Source organism: Sinocyclocheilus rhinocerous, unplaced genomic scaffold, assembly GCF_001515625.1.
Source record: "Sinocyclocheilus rhinocerous isolate Xijiao unplaced genomic scaffold, SAMN03320098_v1.1 scaffold190, whole genome shotgun sequence".
Lineage (NCBI taxonomy): Eukaryota > Metazoa > Chordata > Actinopteri > Cypriniformes > Cyprinidae > Sinocyclocheilus > Sinocyclocheilus rhinocerous.
In genome coordinates this window covers 189,713-208,729 of record NW_015623079.1, presented here as the reverse complement: position 1 = coordinate 208,729, position 19,017 = coordinate 189,713, and the positions used below count along the sequence as shown (strand labels likewise).

Here is a 19,017-nt window from a genome sequence, read left to right as displayed (position 1 = left end):
CTGAACTTCCAGAGTCACGTCACATCACAGCTGATCATCCAGAGTCACGTCACATCACAGCTGATCATCCAGAGTCACGTCACATCACGTCTGTTCGCTCAGAGTCCTGTCACTTCCTTTCTGTTGCACCCAGATCTTCAAGGACTGTTCTTCAGTGTCCCAGACTGGCATCCAGTGTGGAGGACCCACCGCTGGTGTCAGCACATGCAGCTGGTATCCCTAAACCAGCGGCATGCTGCCGTGTTCCCCGAGGCGATGGCGCCCGCTGCAGCTTCTCCAGAGGTGGCGGCCCATGCTGCAGAACCTCCCGAGGCGGCGGTGCTCGCTTCAGCTCCTTGCACGGTGGTGGCGCCCGGCAATACACGTTCAGCCTGTCATGTCACGGTCGAAGGAACCATTGCTGAACTCTGTGCCTGTTTTGTTAAGGAGAATATTCATGAACTTTCCCTGTTTCCTGATGGTACGGCTGTAGAACCTCTAGAGGTGGCAGCATCCGCTGCAGAATCTCCAGAGGTGTCAGTGGTATCCACTTATAGGAGGCTATCTCGGAACTCTCGACTTGTTCTAAACCTGTCATGAAGGCCAATTATAGACTTTTGTCCTGTTCCGATCCAGCCGAGGAGGCTGCCTATGAACTCTCAGCCCTGTCTGTCACAGCCAAGGACGCTGTCTGTGAATTTCCTGACTGTTCTGTTGCGGCTGCAAGAGCCATTCTGGAACTCTCAAACCAGCCTGTTGCGACTGAGGCCTTAAATGTACTTTTTCCCTGCCCAGTTAATGCTGTCATGGCCATAGGGGCCGTTAACTAACTTTTTGTCTGCCCTGCTAGCCCTGTCACGAGCCCAGAGGCCACTAATACATTTTCTGTCTGTCTAAATATTGCTAATGATCCTGATTTTGAACTTTCTGTCAGTCCTGTTTCAGTCTGTAAGTCTAATGTTGAGCCATTTGTCTGTCCACTTTCAAGTAATGTGTTTGAAGTTTCTGTCAGTCTCATTGCAATCAATGAACCTGTTATCTACCCCCCAAGTTCAGTCACGACCCCAGAAACCTTAACTAAGCTCCCTGAAGGCTCAAGTAACCTTGTCACAACCCAAAGATCCGCCTTTGACCTCTTAACTCTGTCTGTCATGAGCCCAGAAACTACAAAAACACTCCATGTCTGTCCCATTACCCCTGTCATTTCCCAAGAGACCATGAATGAACTGTCTATCTATCCTGTTTCAGTCAAGAATTCTAGTTTTGAGCCATATGTCTGTCCTGTTTCGACCAATGAGACTGATTTTGAATGGTCTGCCTGTCCAGTCTCAGTCAGTGAGTCTGTTTGTGAACTGTCTGCCTGTCCAGTTTTAATCAATGCACTTGACTTTGAACTATCTGTCTGCCCAGTCTTGAGTAATATGTCTGATGAACTTTCTGTCAGTCCTGTTTTAGTTTCTGATTTTGGTTATGAAATGTCTACCAGTCCATTTTCAGTCAATACATCCAGTTTTGAACTGTCTGCCTGTTTTAGGTATGCTCTTGAATCTAACTGTGAACTGTCAACCCACTCAGTTTTTGCCAATACCCCCAACTATGAACTGTCTGTCTGTCCAGCCAATCTTAAGGAGACCAACACTGAACTTTTAACCCTGTCAGTCATGCCCAAAGAAACTTTTAATAAGCCCACTGTATTTCCAGTTCCGGTCCTTGATGCCGTAAATGCACTGCTTATATCTTGTATCTCAGTTTTCCCTAGGCCCCAGTCCCCGCCATGGGATCCGGATCACTCTGGTCCGCCGTGGTGGTCTTCTGCTCCGCCCTGGTGGGCTTCTGTCCTGTCTGCTCCGCTCTGGTGGGCTTCTGTCCAGTCTGCTCCATCGTGGTGGTCTTCTGCTCTGTCTGCTCCGGCCTGGTGGTCTTCTGCTCCTCCGTGGTGGTCTTCTGCTCTGGCCTGGTGGTCTCCTGTCCTGCTCTGGTGGTCTTCTGCTCCGCCGTGGGGATCTTCGGACCCGTCTGCTCAGCTGTGGTGGTCCTCAGCTCCACCTGCTCTGCCGGCTCCACCCTGGTTCTCTGCTCCGTTTAGCATTGAAGAAAATATGCATTGTCAACAAGAGTATTCATTTTTGCATTATGAGTATAGACTTGTTAAAATTAAATCATTTTAGCACAGAGAAAAAATATAGTCCAAACATATATTTCTACAACATGCTTCAACTTTGTACTATTTCCTTTTTTTATTAAAGGAGAATCCTTTCTCCTTGCCACTTGGCAAGTAATTTGGAACTAGACATTAGGAGCAATTAAGTACCTTATCTTCTGATGAAAATTCACACAATTTGGTGGCCCTGTTGTACAACTGGCTCTGTTTGTCCTGGACCTGCAGAAAATTCTTTATGGAAAGTGAAAAATCGTGGAGTTTTGCTTGGAGGTCCAGCACATACTGAATTTCATATTGGCTATCTGATGACCCATCGAGCACCCTGATGTCCATAAGGAGTTCAAAGGGGGGGAAACCCACAGAGGTTTGTGGGACCACTCTCACAGCAATCAACAAGGGCTCCAGCCATTTATCACAATTTTTTGGTGTCCCTCGTGTACGAACTTCTGAGTCATGTTTAAACAGTTTGGCCCCTCTTTTCCAGGCCAGCCCATGACACCCCTTCTGCCCCTTGGCTAGCTGATGTTCTCCACGAGCCCCCTTCTAAACTAAGGGCTGCAGAGAGGGTGTGCAAATCAAAAAATCCTACTGACTTTAATGTGTATCGTTTACTCCTATCTTCATTTTCTGCTAATGTCTCCACTGCTAAAAGGACAACATTAGGTACAAACCTTTTAATACCTAGTCCCAGGAACTCTCACCTTCTTTGTGGTACCACAACAAAATTAACAATACATCTAACTCTTGCATGGTCTTTAAAATGTTTTTCTCCCTCCTTTGTCCTCCTCCTCCTCCTCCTTCATCTACTCTACCAGCTAATGACTTTGCCACATTCTTCATTAATAAAACATCAGTGCACAATTCTCCTCACCACAAACTGACAAACACATCTTGCCAGCAAACATACACTTGCTCACATACTTCTCTATACATTCAGAGGCAGAAGTCTCCAAACTCATTCTTTCCAATTATCCTACTACTTGTCCACTTGATCCTATTCCATCTAATCTTTTTCAAGCCATTTCGCCTTCAGTTGTACCTGCACTCACTCACTCACATAGTTAACACATCCCTTCACACTGGTGTCTTTCCTTCAGCATATAAACAGGCTTGGATAACCCCACTACTTAAGAAACACACTCTTAACCCAGCACTTTTAGAAAACTACAGACCGGTACAAATTGTGTTTAACCAAGTCTCTGCCCTTCTCTCACAGAAAAACCTCCTGGACACCAACCAGCCTGGCTTCAGAAGTGGACATTGTACCGAGACTGCCCTGCTCTCAGTTGTTGAAGCCCTAAGACTGGCAAAAGTGGCTTCCAAATCTTCAGTACTTATCTTGCTGGATCTGTCTGCTGCTTTTGACACAGTTAACAACCAGATCCTTCTGTCAACCCTCATGGCAAAGGGAATCTCAGGAACCACACTTCAATGGTTTGAGTCTTATCTCTTAGATAGGTCCTTCAAGGTATCATGGAGAGGTGAGGTGTCCAAATCACAACATCTAGCTACAGGGGTGCCTCAGAGATCAGTTCTTGGACCACTTCTCTTCTCTATCTACAAGGCATCACTCGGATTTGTCATTCAGAAAAATGGCTTTTCATATCCCTGCTATGCTGATGACACTCAACTCAAATGTTTTCACTTACGCCTCTGAAGTTTTTGTTCGCCATTCTGGCACAAATCTCTCATGGGGGCGGGGCTAGCAGCAGTGTGTTCTCATTGGCTACTGAGTTTTTGATTGACAGTTTCTTGACCTGGAAGTGAAGGCGTCAGTGTTGCGCCTGTGTGTCTGTGAGCTTCTGTTAGCGGTTCCCTATTTAATTTTAGTGATATAAAATTACATATAGCCTAAAGAGTTTTTATTATTTTATCGGTATTTATCGGCTGCTACACTACATTGTTGAGATGATTTCTTAGGAATAGCACAGACAAATGATATCATTATCATCAATCATCGTCGTTACCAGGATACTTGTGTTAAGTTGTCTTAATTTAGCCCAATCATCACAGGACCTGGTTACCTACATACAGTTACCGTCTTCAATTAGATCATATCTGCTTTGATTAGATCATATTTCCCCCAGTACATAGAGTAATGTACAGTACTAAATGTACTGTATCTGACAATGACCGATGCCATTTTACAAGCGTGCTGTCAATCACTACACTGTCAACTTTAGCAATGTAAAGCCTTTTTACCATGCTTTTTCTGTGTCCAGATTTGACTGTAATAATAATGCAAAAATTGTCAATTTATTTGTTTGAAATATTTTAATTTTGAAATTTGTTATGTGGGAGTTCAAAGCAGTTTGTATTCTTAGACTATAATACATCTCCTTTCTCAATTTCCAGGGAGTGGAGCAACTTTTCCATAAACAAACTTCTGATGCAGGCGTCAGTGACAGTGTTGCCTTGCCAGTGTGGATGTGAGCATCTGTTAGCGGCTTCCAATTTCATTTTAATGATATAAATATTTTTTTATTATTATTTTATCAGTATTTATCTGCTGCTACACTACATTGTTGAGATGATTTCTTAGGAATAGCACAGACAAATGATATCATTATCATCAATCATCGTCGTTACCAGGATACTTGTGTTAAGTTGTCTTAATTTAGCCCAATCATCACAGGACCTGGTTACCTACATACAGTTACCGTCTTCAATTAGATCATATCTGCTTTGATTAGATCATATTTCCCCCAGTACATAGAGTAATGTACAGTACTAAATGTACTGTATCTGTCAATGACCAATGCCATTTTACAAAAGCGCTGTCAATCACTGCCTGATTCCCAGAGCGCTGTCAACTTTGGCAATGTAAAGCCTTTTTACCATGTTTTTTCTGTGTCCAGATTTGACTGTAATAATAATGCAAAAATTGTCAATTTATTTGTTTGAAATATTTTAATTTTGAAATTTGTTATGTGGGAGTTCAAAGCAGTTTGTATTCTTAGACTATAATACATCTCCTTTCTCAATTTCCAGGGAGTGGAGCAACTTTTCCATAAACAAAATTCTGATGCTGACCCAGACAATGTAGTGGTAGTACCAGAGATCCATTGCCCCATCAGACAAGAATCTTATTTTGTTTAGACACATCACCTTTGAATGACTGGGATCTTGATCTTCAGACACCTGATATAATATTTGGTAACACTTTATTTTAAGGTGTCCTTAATTATGCATAATTACATGCAAGTAACCCTAAGCCAAACCCTAATCCTAACCCTAACCTTATAATATGTACATGTAGTTAATTAATATTACTCAGTACTTAAATGCATAGTTACACTGTAACAAGGACACCTTAAAATAAAATGTAACCTAATATTTTTATTTTTAATTTCTTTGGAGCTCTAGATTAAAACAAACAAAGTTCACAAGTACACAAGTGGTTGTACTTTAGTCCTTTTAGTCTATGCTGATCTTGCATTAGCATACCAACAGCATATGATTGTGAAGGGGATAGTTCACCCAAAAAAAAATTAAATTCTCTAATCTTTTACTCACCCTCATGCTGTCCCAGATGCATATCACTTTCTTTCTACAGGTAAACAGGAATTAAGATTTTTAGGAAAATTATCCATCTCTGTGAGTCCTAAAGATGCTTTAAAAACCACACACAGTGACCGTGACAGTAAACCATCTGATCCCAGTGGTTGAATCAGTGTATTTTGAAGTGAAACAATATATAAGAAAAACACTAATAATTTAAACTGTTTTGACTATTAACAATTGCTTCCCATCAACTGTCATACGTGCATGGGTTACAATCCACTTGTGTTATGTGGATTCACAGAGATGGATTATTTTCTTAAAAATCTTTGTTTGTGTTTATGTGAAGAAAGAAAGTCATATACAGTGGGTACGGAAAGTATTCAGACCCCCTTAAATTTTTCACTCTTTGTTATATTGCAGCCATTTGCTAAAATCATTTAAGTTAATTTTTTTTCCTCATTAATGTACCCACAGTCTCATGGCTGTATTAGATCAAAAGGGTGCTTCTACTCTAAATACTGAGCATGTGATATTTCAGTTTTTTTTTTTTAATAAATCTGCAAAAATGTCAACAATTCTGTGTTTTTCTGTCAATATGGGGTGCTGTGTGTACATTAATGAGGAAAAAAAATTAACTTAAATGATTTTAGCAAATGGTTGCAATATAACAAAGAGTGAAAAATTTAAGGGGGTCTGAATACTTTCCGTACCCACTGTACATCTGAAATGCCATGAAGGTGAGTAAATGATTAGAGAATTTAAATTTTTTGTGTGGACTATCCCTGTAAAGACTGATATTGCACTCGATTACATAACATACTAATTCACTGTTTTGTTACTTATACTGTAACAGGAACTGTTCAAAGGATCATTGCAGTGTTTAAAACAAATATGAATTTTATATATGTTCTGTATATTATGTACTTGTGCATTTTGTATAGTAATGTATATTACGAGAATACTGTGCATTACATGTATACTGTGCAGTTAGTGTTTTGTGGATTCTGGTCTTTTCTGTCACAACATATAATTGCATCCAAGACTTTCACTTTGATACTTGTGTATATGCTGTAGTGACAATAAATAATTCAATTTTATTTGAATTAATTCATATTTTCAATTACATTACATTCATTCAACTGGATTATAAAAGTCACACTTGAAAGAGCAGATGATTGCTAAAAAAATGTATTTCCAATTTTAAATGTTAGACGATAATGTTAACTAAATAAAATAACTAAACAAAATGATCAGCATGATAAAACACAATTGGTAGCAAGAACATTCTTTTTGTGGAATGTGCAATGAAATGACCTTTGAGGTCTCTACCGTCTGACAAGCCACGATTGTAATTTTCATATTGTTTGAATTTTTCAGAATTAAGTGATCATTAATTGTAATGGTGTAAGTGCATATACTAAATGTTATGGCCAGGGTTGCCAACTTTGATTACCTGGTTGGAGTGAGACTTGCTTGACGTCTGAATATATCACACACATATGATACTAGTATTATCTTTAAATTGTAACAGCACAATCTAATTAGACCCTACAATGCAAAAGAATCATCAGCAATAATCAAATATTCTACGAAAACATTGGATATTATACAATATTTTCAGTATTATATACATTACATCTAATTAAACCGCAATAGACCTTCATTTTCTCTCGCGCTTAAATACAGATAATACAGATTAAACTCAAGAACAAAACTCCTAACTTTGTATCACTAAAATGAAATAGGAAGCCGCTAACAGACGCTCACATCCACACAGGCGCAAAACTGACGCCTTCATTTCCAGGTCAAGAAACTGTCAATCAAAAACTCAGTAGCCAATGAGAACACACCGCTGCTAGCCCAGCCTCCATGAAAAGAAAGAAAGAGGAGAAAACAGTTAGCAAAACATGCCGTGTATTAAAAGCGAAGTCAAATATTTTGCCTGCGATAGATTTTTTTTTTTTCTGTTTCAAATACATTTTTTACAGTTTCAATTTATATTTTCATAAGTTTCTTGAAAAATTACATTAATTTTTATTGGCACAAAAGTAATTCCATAAACCGTCTGCGGGAGCGCCAGCAAGGTTATTTATTTGTATGGGAACAAATTAATTGAACCAACAAAGCGACCACACTTAAAACACTTGAAAAACATGCTCTGCAAAGTCACCTCACAGTTAGCTTACCCGTGAAATCAGTAAACACTATATGAGATTAATATTTCACTACAGAGCACGTTGGAACTGTTCAAACAGTGTGACTTACTGCTGCATCTGAGTCCTATTTCCTCACTGACCTTCACTACAATCTGTGACAAATATGTATAATATGCAATGTATTTTGTATTATTTTGTATTATTATTAGTAGGACCTACTACTACTACTAAAAAATAATTCATTGCATATAATGCATATTTGTTATACTCTTTCAGGATCACATCATCAAAGCCTGTGTGTCTGTACTTGCCTGTGCAAGTCTCTCACTATTAGGCAGGTATTGCATTAAAATCACCCTTTTTATTCATGCATTTATAACTGCTTATCAATGATTTATTATGCATTTGTAAATGAGTTATTAGTCATTTATGAACACCTTTATAAACCCTTTATGAAGGGAACCTTAATTTAAAGTGTTACATGTTTGACATTCATCTACTGCTGTGTGAGTGGACTGCATTCCATTTTTGCCCATCATCTTCAGTTGTTCCCTCTGTCTTGCCTGTTCTGCAGTGCTTTAATAACAGTTCCACCTACTTATTGAACAGTTGTTATATTGAGTCAAGTAAAGTGAGTATTTTGCCAATGCACGTGTGGTACGAGTGTTTGTTGATTAATAAATGCAAAAGCCTCAGTCTGCTGACCCTGTCAAACAAAGCTGACGAATAATAAAGTAATGGAGGATAAGGATAGCATCACACTCAATGACAGTACAGCTGTAACATGAAAATGACAAAAGTAAGACCCCCCCCAATCAATCAATTAATAAAGAGAGAGAGACAGAGAGAGAGAGAGAGAGAATTTATATCTGCCTTGATGAACTTCCTAAAAAAAGAGATTTGTCATACAACTAAGAATTTACATGAATCAGTTCTGACCTTTCTCCAGTGTTTGCTTATTACGGGTAATTCAGTCATCTCATACGAGTTGCATTAGTTTCTTAACTAACAATAAACTTCTGTTAATAAATGTTGAAAGATGTGTGAAAGATGACATATAAAGCTATGGGATTTTGAACTTTGCTACTTTGCTACAAAATCATAAGGTAAGGAGACAACACTTTATTTTTCTTTTTTCTTTTTAATCATTACTATGCATAGTACTATTCAAGTGAAAGTAAAGTACTAAAGAACTCACTGAATAAACGTGTTGCTAACAAATCACATCTCAGTTTGGAATTTCTAAATTAATTTTTAGATAGATTATGGATTGTCAAAACAAACTTACAGACTACAGTTGCCAAGGCGCAGAAAGGTACAGTATACAGTAATGCCTCAGATGTTTGGCTGTTTAATTGATTACTTAAAGTGTTTTATCACCATCATTTCCACCATAGCATGCTGTTAATCAATACTGTGGTGGTGACATTTTTTGATTCTAAAAGTGACAGGTTTGTAAGTAAAACTGAATCAACTGTGCAAGTATCAAGTCTGTTCTTGTATTTTTTTTCTTCATCACAATGCTGGAGGTGTTCATATAAATACACATATACAATACAACTATACTAAATACTAAAATATTTACAACACAAATACTGACATTGCCTCATAATTAAGTATTCTAATTCAGATCATAACACTAACATGTTGGTATGTTTTCATCTCTGCAGTGAAAGATTTTGTATTGTTTTGGGCGTTACATTTCCGACGCGTGCTTGCAGACTGCGCTTGTCGGAAGGCGGGACTTTGTAGAAAACGAAGCGTTTGAGAGAGGCGGGGCATAGAGGACTTACAATAATGTACAGTATTTGAAAAATAATGTGTTTAACAAACATTAAAGCATGTCAACATATTCTGTTACACCAAATACACAAAATATTGATCTTTAAAAAAGCATCATATGACCCCTTTAATCATTACTATGCATAGTACTATTCAAGTGAAAGTAAAGTACTAAAGAACTCACTGAATAAACGTGTTGCTAACAAATCACATCTCAGTTTGGAATTTCTAAATTCATTTTTAGATAGATTATGGATTGTCAAAACAAACTTACAGACTACAGTTGCCAAGGCGCAGAAAGGTACAGTATACAGTAATGCCTCAGATGTTTGGCTGTTTAATTGATTACTTAAAGTGTTTTATCACCATCATTTCCACCATAGCATGCTGTTAATCAATACTGTGGTGGTGACATTTTTTGATTCTAAAAGTGACAGGTTTGTAAGTAAAACTGAATCAACTGTGCAAGTATCAAGTCTGTTCTTGTATTTTTTTTCTTCATCACAATGCTGGAGGTGTTCATATAAATACACATATACAATACAACTATACTAAATACTAAAATATTTACAACACAAATACTGACATTGCCTCATAATTAAGTATTCTAATTCAGATCATAACACTAACATGTTGGTATGTTTTCATCTCTGCAGTGAAAGATTTTGTATTGTTTTCTACCACTGCAGAACCACCAACAGTTGACCTAAAAAATCTCTTCCTCTGTTTTTTTTTTTCCTCCGTCCCTCTCTCTTTCTTTTGACATTTTAAATATAAAGCTCATTTCCAGATTCACAAACTCATGGAGCAATCCACAATCACTTCATTGAGTCTGTTCAGCCTTTGATTGAGTTGATTGACTCTCTGAGGTTGATCGGCATTTATAAGGATATAGATCTACCATCAATTGCAGTGGTGGGAGATCAGAGTTCTGGAAAGAGTTTTGTTTTGGAGGCACTTTCTGGAGTGGCTGTACCTCGAGGAAGTGGTAAGCTTTTGAAATTCCTTTTATTTCAGCACCTTGTGACTAAATTAGACTATACTGTATATACTCTTGCTCCACATTTTTATGTCATGCAAAAAAGTTGTGCCCCTCACCTCCATAATCAAATCATCTGGTGTTCACACTTAATAATGCTGAATAGTGAAAATAAAAATAATTTATATAATTTACACTTATTATTCATCAGACAGTTTTCACCCAAAGTGACTAAAAGTTAAACGTTTTTTTTTTCACTAGTCCTAAATTGTGCTGTTGTTTCCTTTAAACTGTAATGTTGTTGAACAAGACGTATATATATATATATATATATATAAAACATATATAAGAAGTAATACTGCAGCAACAATATTAAAGTAATGGAATTTTTGTCATCATTTACTCACCCTTGTGTTATGCCAAACCATTTTTTTTTATTCATAGCACACAAAATGAGGGTTAAAAAGGATAGTGATAGCAACTATCAAGCTTTGCAAAGCACTTTTTTTTTCACTGTAAATATTTACTAAATATTTACAAAAATTTCCCCCTCTGCTATTAAAATCTGCTGCATTAATGACACATGCAAGAAACATCTATCCTTACCATATAAGGAGAAGAGGGGTGTCAGGGAGTCTCTGTCACCAGTCACCAGCTCTGGACTCCATACCCCAGAATCCTCCCCGGCTCACACCTGTTCACAATCACGATCACCATCACCTGGAGTTCTGATCACCTGCACCTGCCGTCTTCAATCAAGCCACCTTCAAAAGCACGCTCCTTCCAGTCACTCACCGTCCGGTCTACCATTCACCCTGGCAAACTATTCCAGACCCTTACCTGTTACTCACCTGGTGTTTGTACGTACCTCTAGTGTCTCCAGCGTTCCAGCGATCCTGTCCCTCGTCGACCTCATTCGTTCCCCGGACTCCTGCAAAGGATCAACGGCAGGATGGTCAGAGGTTGGAGCGATATGTGGAGGAATTCCTCGAGCTTGCCAACCAGGTGAGCTGGCATGACGCCGCTCTAGGTGCGTGTTTTCAGCTGGGGCTCGATGACCAGACGATCCGCTGCGAACTTCCTGTGAGTGATTTCCCCCTAATCGAGCTGATTAACCTCGTCGTTTATTTGTTCCGACTTTGAAGTCGAAGAAATAAAGGCACAGTCTAAGTCTCGTCGTCCAGCCCCCTCTGGAACACGCCGAGTCTCCCCAGCTCACCTCCCGCCAGGAACCCCCACATTCCGCGCCAACAGCTCCGACCACCTGCGCAACCCACAGAACCCCCGAGTCATCCGAAGCTCCACAATCGTCCTCAGCCCAGAAAGGCCTCCAGAGCACCCTCCAGTGCCAGTTCCTCGTAAGCGCTTCACAATTCTTGAGTGTAGCCGACGGAAGGCTCCAGTTCCTGAGTATAGACCACGGAGGGCTCCAATTCCCGAATATAGCCCACGGAAGGCTCCAGTTCCCGAGTATAGCCCAATGAGGGCTCCTGATTCCTCGTTTAGCCCCGGAAGTGCTCCTGACCCCCAGTTAAGCCCAGGGAGGGCTCCTGATTCCCTGTTTAGCCCAGGGAGGGCTCCTGATTCCCCGAGTTTCAGTTCATTTTTGTGACAGGCTTAATTTGTTCACAGAAAGGAAACTCAAATGGCAGAAAGTGACATCCTTTGTTTTCTTTATTTTACAAAAGCACAATGTTTTGTTTTCATTGTGAGTGTACACAAATGAAATCAGACCTTTATACAGTGATGCATTATTAATAAGACGATAAGTGTTTAAAGTTGATTCTGCTGGTATAAGGAAATAGTTGAAGTGATCGCGCCGGTGTACCGACGAAACATGCTACCTATCAGATTGTGCTACCAAAATTATTTGTATTTGTATTGTTTTAAGGGTAAGTTTAGATTAAGGGTATGTATTGAGGGTAGGGGTAGGTATGGACATTAAAAAAAGCCTCAAACCACATGAATAAGATGCTGGTAGCACAATCTGATAGGTAGCATTTTTCGCTATCGATTTGTGCTACCTATCTTTTTAACGGAGCGGGTGGCACAAATCGGCTGAACACCGGCGCGCACGCACGCACACACACACACACACACACACACACAAAACATCAGTTCCAGCATTGCTAACTTGACAGCGCAGTTGGTACTTTATCAAAATAAAATACAGTGAACCAAACATCAGCACGCCCGTCTCTGTGTCACCGTTGGAATGTGACTGAAGTACAAAGCCTATAATTTACATAATAAACAATAGTTTAGCATTCAGATACGTTTCATCGCAAATATGGAAATATTATGGAATATTTGGATTTGTGCCGAATGAGAGAAGTAGGATACACGAGCACAAAGCTCCATTTCGCAAACAGTTGAGTGTACAAGCCTTTAAAGTATACTCCTTTGTCAGTCTGTGAGAGACACGTTCAGAATCAGCGCATGGTCACTGTCTAGTGGAATTTGTTTTCAAGTGTGCAACTCATGGCATTCGTTGTTCTTCTGCTGTGGGTCGGTTATCAAACAGCGTTGCATTGCTGCGGGCGCCCCCTTCTGGATTGGGGGTGAATTGCCTGTATTCGTTTTAAGGCCTCATGCACCGAACCGAGATGAACCGTGACGGTTCGGTACGAATACATATACCGTTCCACCCCTAATAGATATATATATATATATATTTACTTATTTATTCTTGACAGCTCCCTACTGAATCATGGAAAAGCATCTATTCAATGCCTGGCAGACAACCTGACCAAAGAATTGGTTCATCATATCAAGGCAAGCACTAAATGATGACTGGGATTATGTAATGTGTAAACAATATATAATAAATGCTGCATTTAAACTTCATAAGAACATCTAAACAGTAATGATGTTCAGTAGGTAACAAGTGTTCCCTTTCAATACTACACTCGTACTGCGTCTTTGCTAGATGCTATGGGAAAAAAGTCCTTTTTTCTCCTGAACTGAAGCCTTTTTCAATCACGCAGTGTAACTGAACGGCCATTGGTTCGTGCAGTATGTTTTAAAAATGAACCAATGGCTCGGCAGCGGTGCTGCACAAACATATGTCAGCGAAGCCCGCCAAAGCCCGCCAGATTGGGTAGAGTCATCTGGCTATATAAGCGGCCGCTTTGCCATAGGACTCAGATTTCTTCTCCTTCAGCGACGACAACGTTCTTCGCATCTCCGCTGACTGAAGAGCCTACGTGGAACGACTCTGCCCGGCTGATTCAGCGCCTTTCGCCGCCTTCAGCGACGTGCAGCAGCAGTCTGGTTCCCCTGCCGCCATCCGGCAAGATAATAAAGAGCAAATTTCTATGGCGTTGTTTCAAATGCCGTGCCGTTACTGCGGTATGTGCAGGGCTCCCTTGCACGCCGATGACGGCCATCGTGAGTGCGTTTCCTGCTTTGGGAAATCTCACGCAGAATCCGCGCTCACCGAGACGAATTGCTCCCACTGTGAGAGCATGTGTCTCGCCTCTCTGCGCTCGCGGATAGCTTTCTTTGCTGAAAGCGACCCCGCCCCTCGCGCCCTCCCGACGCTCAGGGAGCTAAGGAGCGCGACAGACCTGGCTTTGCATGCATCAAAGACCACGGCTCAGGCTATTGGGCGCTCCATGGCCAGTCTGGTGGTGTTGGAGCGCCACCTATGGCTGACCCTGACCGAGATCAAGGACGCTGACAAGGTCCCGTTCCTCGACACCCCGGTCTCTCCCAACGGTCTGCTCTGGCTGGCGGTCGAGGGCTTCGCTGAGCACTTTACTGAAGCACAGAAGTCGTCCCAAGCCATGCGACACTTCCTACCCAAGCGCTCCAGCTCCGGCGATCCGCTGTTATAGCGGGCAAAATAAAACACAAACAATTTCAAAGAGAGAGCAAATTCCCTCTTCCATTTCTTATGAGTACCATGTCCCCTTGCAGCGACCAGGCAATCAAACCAATCCAACCCCTGTCCTCCCGGGCCGAGGCATGGCAAGCCATCCCCGGGGTATCAGAATGGGTTCTGGGGATAATAAAGCGAGGATTATTTAATCCAATTCTGATACCCCCGCGCTTCAGCGGAGTGGTCCCGCTGAAGCGCACACGTCCTGCGCGCCGAAGTGAGGAATTTGCTGGAAAAGGGAGCCATAGAAGTGGTTCCTCAATTCTCACTGCCCAATCTATTTTTCCAAGGACAAGGATGCGTTGGCCCATGACTGGCTCAACCTCCTTCTCTACACTTTTCCCCCGGTTGCCCTGATTCCACAGGTAATCAGGCAGATCAGGCAACAGAAAAGCAAAGTGCTCCTGGTGGCCCCGCTCTGGAGAAACCAGCATTGGTTGTCAGAGCTGTCGCAGCTGCTAATAGCAGCCTCGTGGCCTATTCCCCTGAGGCGAGACCTCCTCTCCCAGGCGAACAGGACGATATGGCACCCCAGGCCAGAGCTGTGGGCCTTGCACCTGTGGCCACTCGACGGGAGCCTATTAGTCTCCCAGAGTGTGTATTGAACACCATATCTCAGGCTAGAGCTCCGACGACAAGACGCCTCTATGCCCTTAAATGGTCAGCGTTCTCTGCCTGGTGCTCAAACCGCGGCGAGGACCCACTCACTTGCGATATATCGGTGATACTGTCCTTCCTGCAGGAGCTGTTGGACAAGGGACGCTCCCCGTCCACGCTCAAGGTCTATGTGGCAGCAATAGCAGCTTCTCATGCCCCTATAACGGGCCAATCGGTCAGCAGGAACAACCTTGTTGTTCATTTTCTGAGGGGAGCCAGGAGGCTAAATCCGCTCCGCCCTCTCACTGTCCCTACGTGGGACCTGCCCACTGTTCTGAGGGCCCTCCCTTCGAGCCGCTGCAGTTCGTCAACCTTCGGTCCCTGTCATTTAAAACCGCTCTGCTACTAGCGCTAGCATCGGTCAAGCGAGTGGGGGACTTGCAGGCCCTTTCTATAAGCCCTAATTGCCTGGAGTTCGGGCCTGGCGACTCCAAGGTCGTCCTGAAACCAAGGCATGGCTATGTACCTAAGGTGCTCTCGACTCCATTCAGAGCACAGTTTGTCAACCTCTCTGCACTTCCTCCCTCAGAGGAGGACCAGGAGTTGAATTTACTCTGAAATTTGTGCGGCGGCCGGCTGGGCCTTGCCGTCTACTTTTGCTAGGTTCTATAAACCTGGATGTCCCTGCCTTGCAGGCAAGGGTTCTTTCTGCTTAACTGGCGCGCAGTTCGCTCTGAGTGCAGTTTGGATGTAATATGCCCAGACCTATCAGAGAGCTTACTTGTGCGCTCTCGCCCTCCCATGGGTCCAGAGGCTGCGCAAGTCTTCTGGAACAATCACTCGGCTGGGTGAGGCCTTCATGAGGCTTAGCCTGTTAAGCCTGGAGGAATTTATTGTTCTTGTTCTCTTGGGCCCTAAGGTGCTTAAGACAATAATTATCAATTTCTTTCCTCTGCCATGGCACAGCGTGATTGTACTGTTCCCATAGCGTCTAGCAAAGACGCAGTACGAGTGTAGTATTGAAAGGGAACATAGGTCCCAAACGTAACCTCGGTTCCCTGAAATACGGGAACGAGTACTGCGTTGCTAGCCGTGCTATGCAGCTGCACAACTCAGTCATCGCTTCAGTTGAAGTAACCTGAATCCTATGGCGAAGCGGCCACTTATATAGCCCGATGACTCCACCCATTCTGGCGGGCTTTGGCAGGCTCTGCTGCCATAGGTTTGTGCAGCACCGCTGCCGAGCCATTGGTTCGTTTTTAAAACATGCTGCACGAACCAATGGTCGTGCAGTTTCACTGCGTGATTGAAAAAGGCTTCAGTTCAGGAGAAAAAAGGAGCGTCTAGCAAATACGCAGTACTCGTTCCCGTATCTCAGGGAACCGAGGTTACATTTGTATCCGAGTATGTTCACAGTTTATTAATTCAATAAAAGGTTAAATAATTTGTTAGTTTAATATAGTTAACCTACCAGTTAATATATCCAGTTATATTTTCTTATGAACACAGAAATCATTACCCTACTTGATTGAGCAGATACAGACTACACTACTTACTGTGGAAATGGAGCTTAAAAACTACGATCAGGGTCCACCTCTGGAAGAAGAGAAGATGGGACCTTTTCTTAGTGAGGTAATCACAATAAATCTTATCTATCCATATATATTGATTCCATTCATAATTATGCGCCCCCCCCTAATTTATGCTTCTTCATATATAGATAATAATGGAGTTCAGTGATCAAATAAATGAACTGAGTATAACAGGACATTCAAAAGACCAAAACATTTATGCACTTCTACGTCCTGAGTTTAAGAAATGGGAAATGTACCTAAGAGGCACTGAAGTATCATGTAAGTCAAGAAGTGTTAAAACCATTTGTGCCTTTTGAAGAACTGTACCAAGATCCCTAAACCTGACTTTCTCTTTGTGTTATTACTAATGCAGTCACAGCGAAAGTATATACAATGATAGACAAGTACAATGAGATGCATCGGGGCAGAGAATTGCTAACGTTCAGTGACTTCTGTGAATTTGAAAGTGTCATCAAAGATCATGTGGCAGCCCTTCGAGATCCAGCTATAGCAACACTGAAGCATGTACAAGGTAAGTGTACACTTTTCTTAATATACAGTATAGTCAGACAAATTTAGCAATATATTTTTTTTTTCGTGCACTTCAGAGTAACTCTAAAGCAGGTACAGCACACAAAAATGACAATTAAAAATAAACAAACATCAAAATCATATCTTGAATTTTAACTGTAAATGTTAAATTTTATCATTCTTGTCATATAAATGAAATTTCATTTTCAGAGATTGTTCAGAATGTGTTCAGAGACATATGTTATTCATCGTTTGACCGGCACCCTCCACTGAGATACACTGTCTCTGTAAGTACAACTTTATTATTATTATTATTTTTATTATTATTATTATTATTATTATTATTATTATTATTAATTGTATGATGTTGTTATCTTCAGAAAATAACTAATGACATTCATTCAAAACAAGAGGCCAAAGTGGAGAAAAGAATCAAGGAGTTTATTGATATGGAGCAACTGGTCTTCACTCAAGATAAGGTATTACAACAGAAACTCAATGCCTCTGATGTCCCTCAGAAGACTGGAATGGACTCTTGTCATGAGAACCTCTATGATGATAATGACACAATTTTAAATTCCAAAGGCTGTGCGTTGTTGGATACAAGATATCTTGTACCAGACAAACTGGTTCTCTATCATGAGGTGGGTTACTATGAAATGTATTTATTTATTGACAGTGACCGTAAACGCATAGTTATTTTAAATAATAGTTCATCCAAAATTAAAATTTGCTGTTAGGCCATCCAAGGTAGATGACTTTGTTTTCCTTCAGTGGAACAGTAAAGTAAATGTTTTTAGCTGATTTTGTGGTCTTGGGGGATTCATAAAATGCAAGTCAGGGGCTACTGTCACTTGATAGTCAAAAAATAAATTAATACAAAAAGTTGCTAATTCGAGCATGCATTAACAGCACTTAAATGAAGGGCAAAATTAATGTTTTTATGATTTTTCATGGTTTATGTAAAAAAGATGAGTTGATAAACGCTAGTTTATTCACTTTATATATGTCAGGAAATATACACTGAACAGAGGTTAAATTGATCCAGATAAAGCTTTATTGGTACACAGGGCAGAACCGGGAGAGAACAGGTGAGTAGAATGACACAAATAGTACTTGGGTGACAGGGAGTGCTGGGTGGAGGAAGTGAGAGAGTCTGGCAGATCTATGACATTACCCCCCTCTCCATAGTCTGCTCCAGCGGACCGAGGACCCAGTGGCCTACCACAGCCATGAGGAGCAGGACGATGTGAATGTTGTTGATGGAATTTTGTCAGAAGAGCAGGGTCTAAGATATCATCTCGATGTACCCAGGATCTTTCCTCTGGGCCGTAATCCTCCCAGTACACCAGATATTCCAGTTGGCCACCACGGTGTCGGGAATCCATGGTCTTCTTGACTGTGTAGATGGGGTCACTGATGATCTGAGGTATGGGGAGGCTCATCAATTGGGCCAGGCTCTGTGGAGGGAACAGACACAGGTGGATAGTGAGGCTTTAACAGGGAGACGTGGAATAGAGCCTTGCACGGGCCTCAAATTTAGGCCCTAGCCCGGCACGAGTCCGACAGCTTATCAGAATTACCGGCCCGAGCCCGTCTTTTTTCCCCCTTATCCCAAAACAGCTTATACTACTGTTTCAGCTATTAAAATAGTTCAGTTTTGTATGTAATGGCAAAGTGGTTATATTTTGTTTAGTTTTTTTTTATTAAGTTAATTTAGAAAAATGTTTGGAGCATTTTTTGTTTGTTAAATATAAGTTTTTGTTTTTAAAGTGACCAAGCGGCCAGCGGCAGACAGTGAGCTGATCATAGCCTATGTTTGATCAATTTAGCCTTCTCAAATCATCACGACTTGCCTAAAATAAAATCTA

The 19,017-nt window shown here is 41.3% G+C and overlaps 1 protein-coding gene across 1 annotated transcript in view; it reads left to right on the top strand.

The window, feature by feature from the left end:
* LOC107728279 (interferon-induced GTP-binding protein Mx-like) overlaps positions 1–17,904 on the top strand; it is a 22,119-nt gene extending 4,215 nt beyond the window's left edge. Inside the window, exons 2-14 of the mRNA XM_016538764.1 lie at positions 134–282; positions 616–755; positions 1,729–1,834; positions 10,373–10,570; positions 11,436–11,591; positions 11,707–12,031; positions 13,258–13,336; positions 16,551–16,673; positions 16,762–16,906; positions 17,001–17,147; positions 17,357–17,433; positions 17,527–17,790; positions 17,887–17,904. Coding sequence (XP_016394250.1) covers positions 134–282; positions 616–755; positions 1,729–1,834; positions 10,373–10,570; positions 11,436–11,591; positions 11,707–12,031; positions 13,258–13,336; positions 16,551–16,673; positions 16,762–16,906; positions 17,001–17,147; positions 17,357–17,433; positions 17,527–17,790; positions 17,887–17,904 — 1,927 coding nt within the window. The remainder of the gene's footprint in view (positions 1–133; positions 283–615; positions 756–1,728; positions 1,835–10,372; positions 10,571–11,435; positions 11,592–11,706; positions 12,032–13,257; positions 13,337–16,550; positions 16,674–16,761; positions 16,907–17,000; positions 17,148–17,356; positions 17,434–17,526; positions 17,791–17,886) is intronic.
* Positions 17,905–19,017: the final 1,113 nt, after the last annotated feature.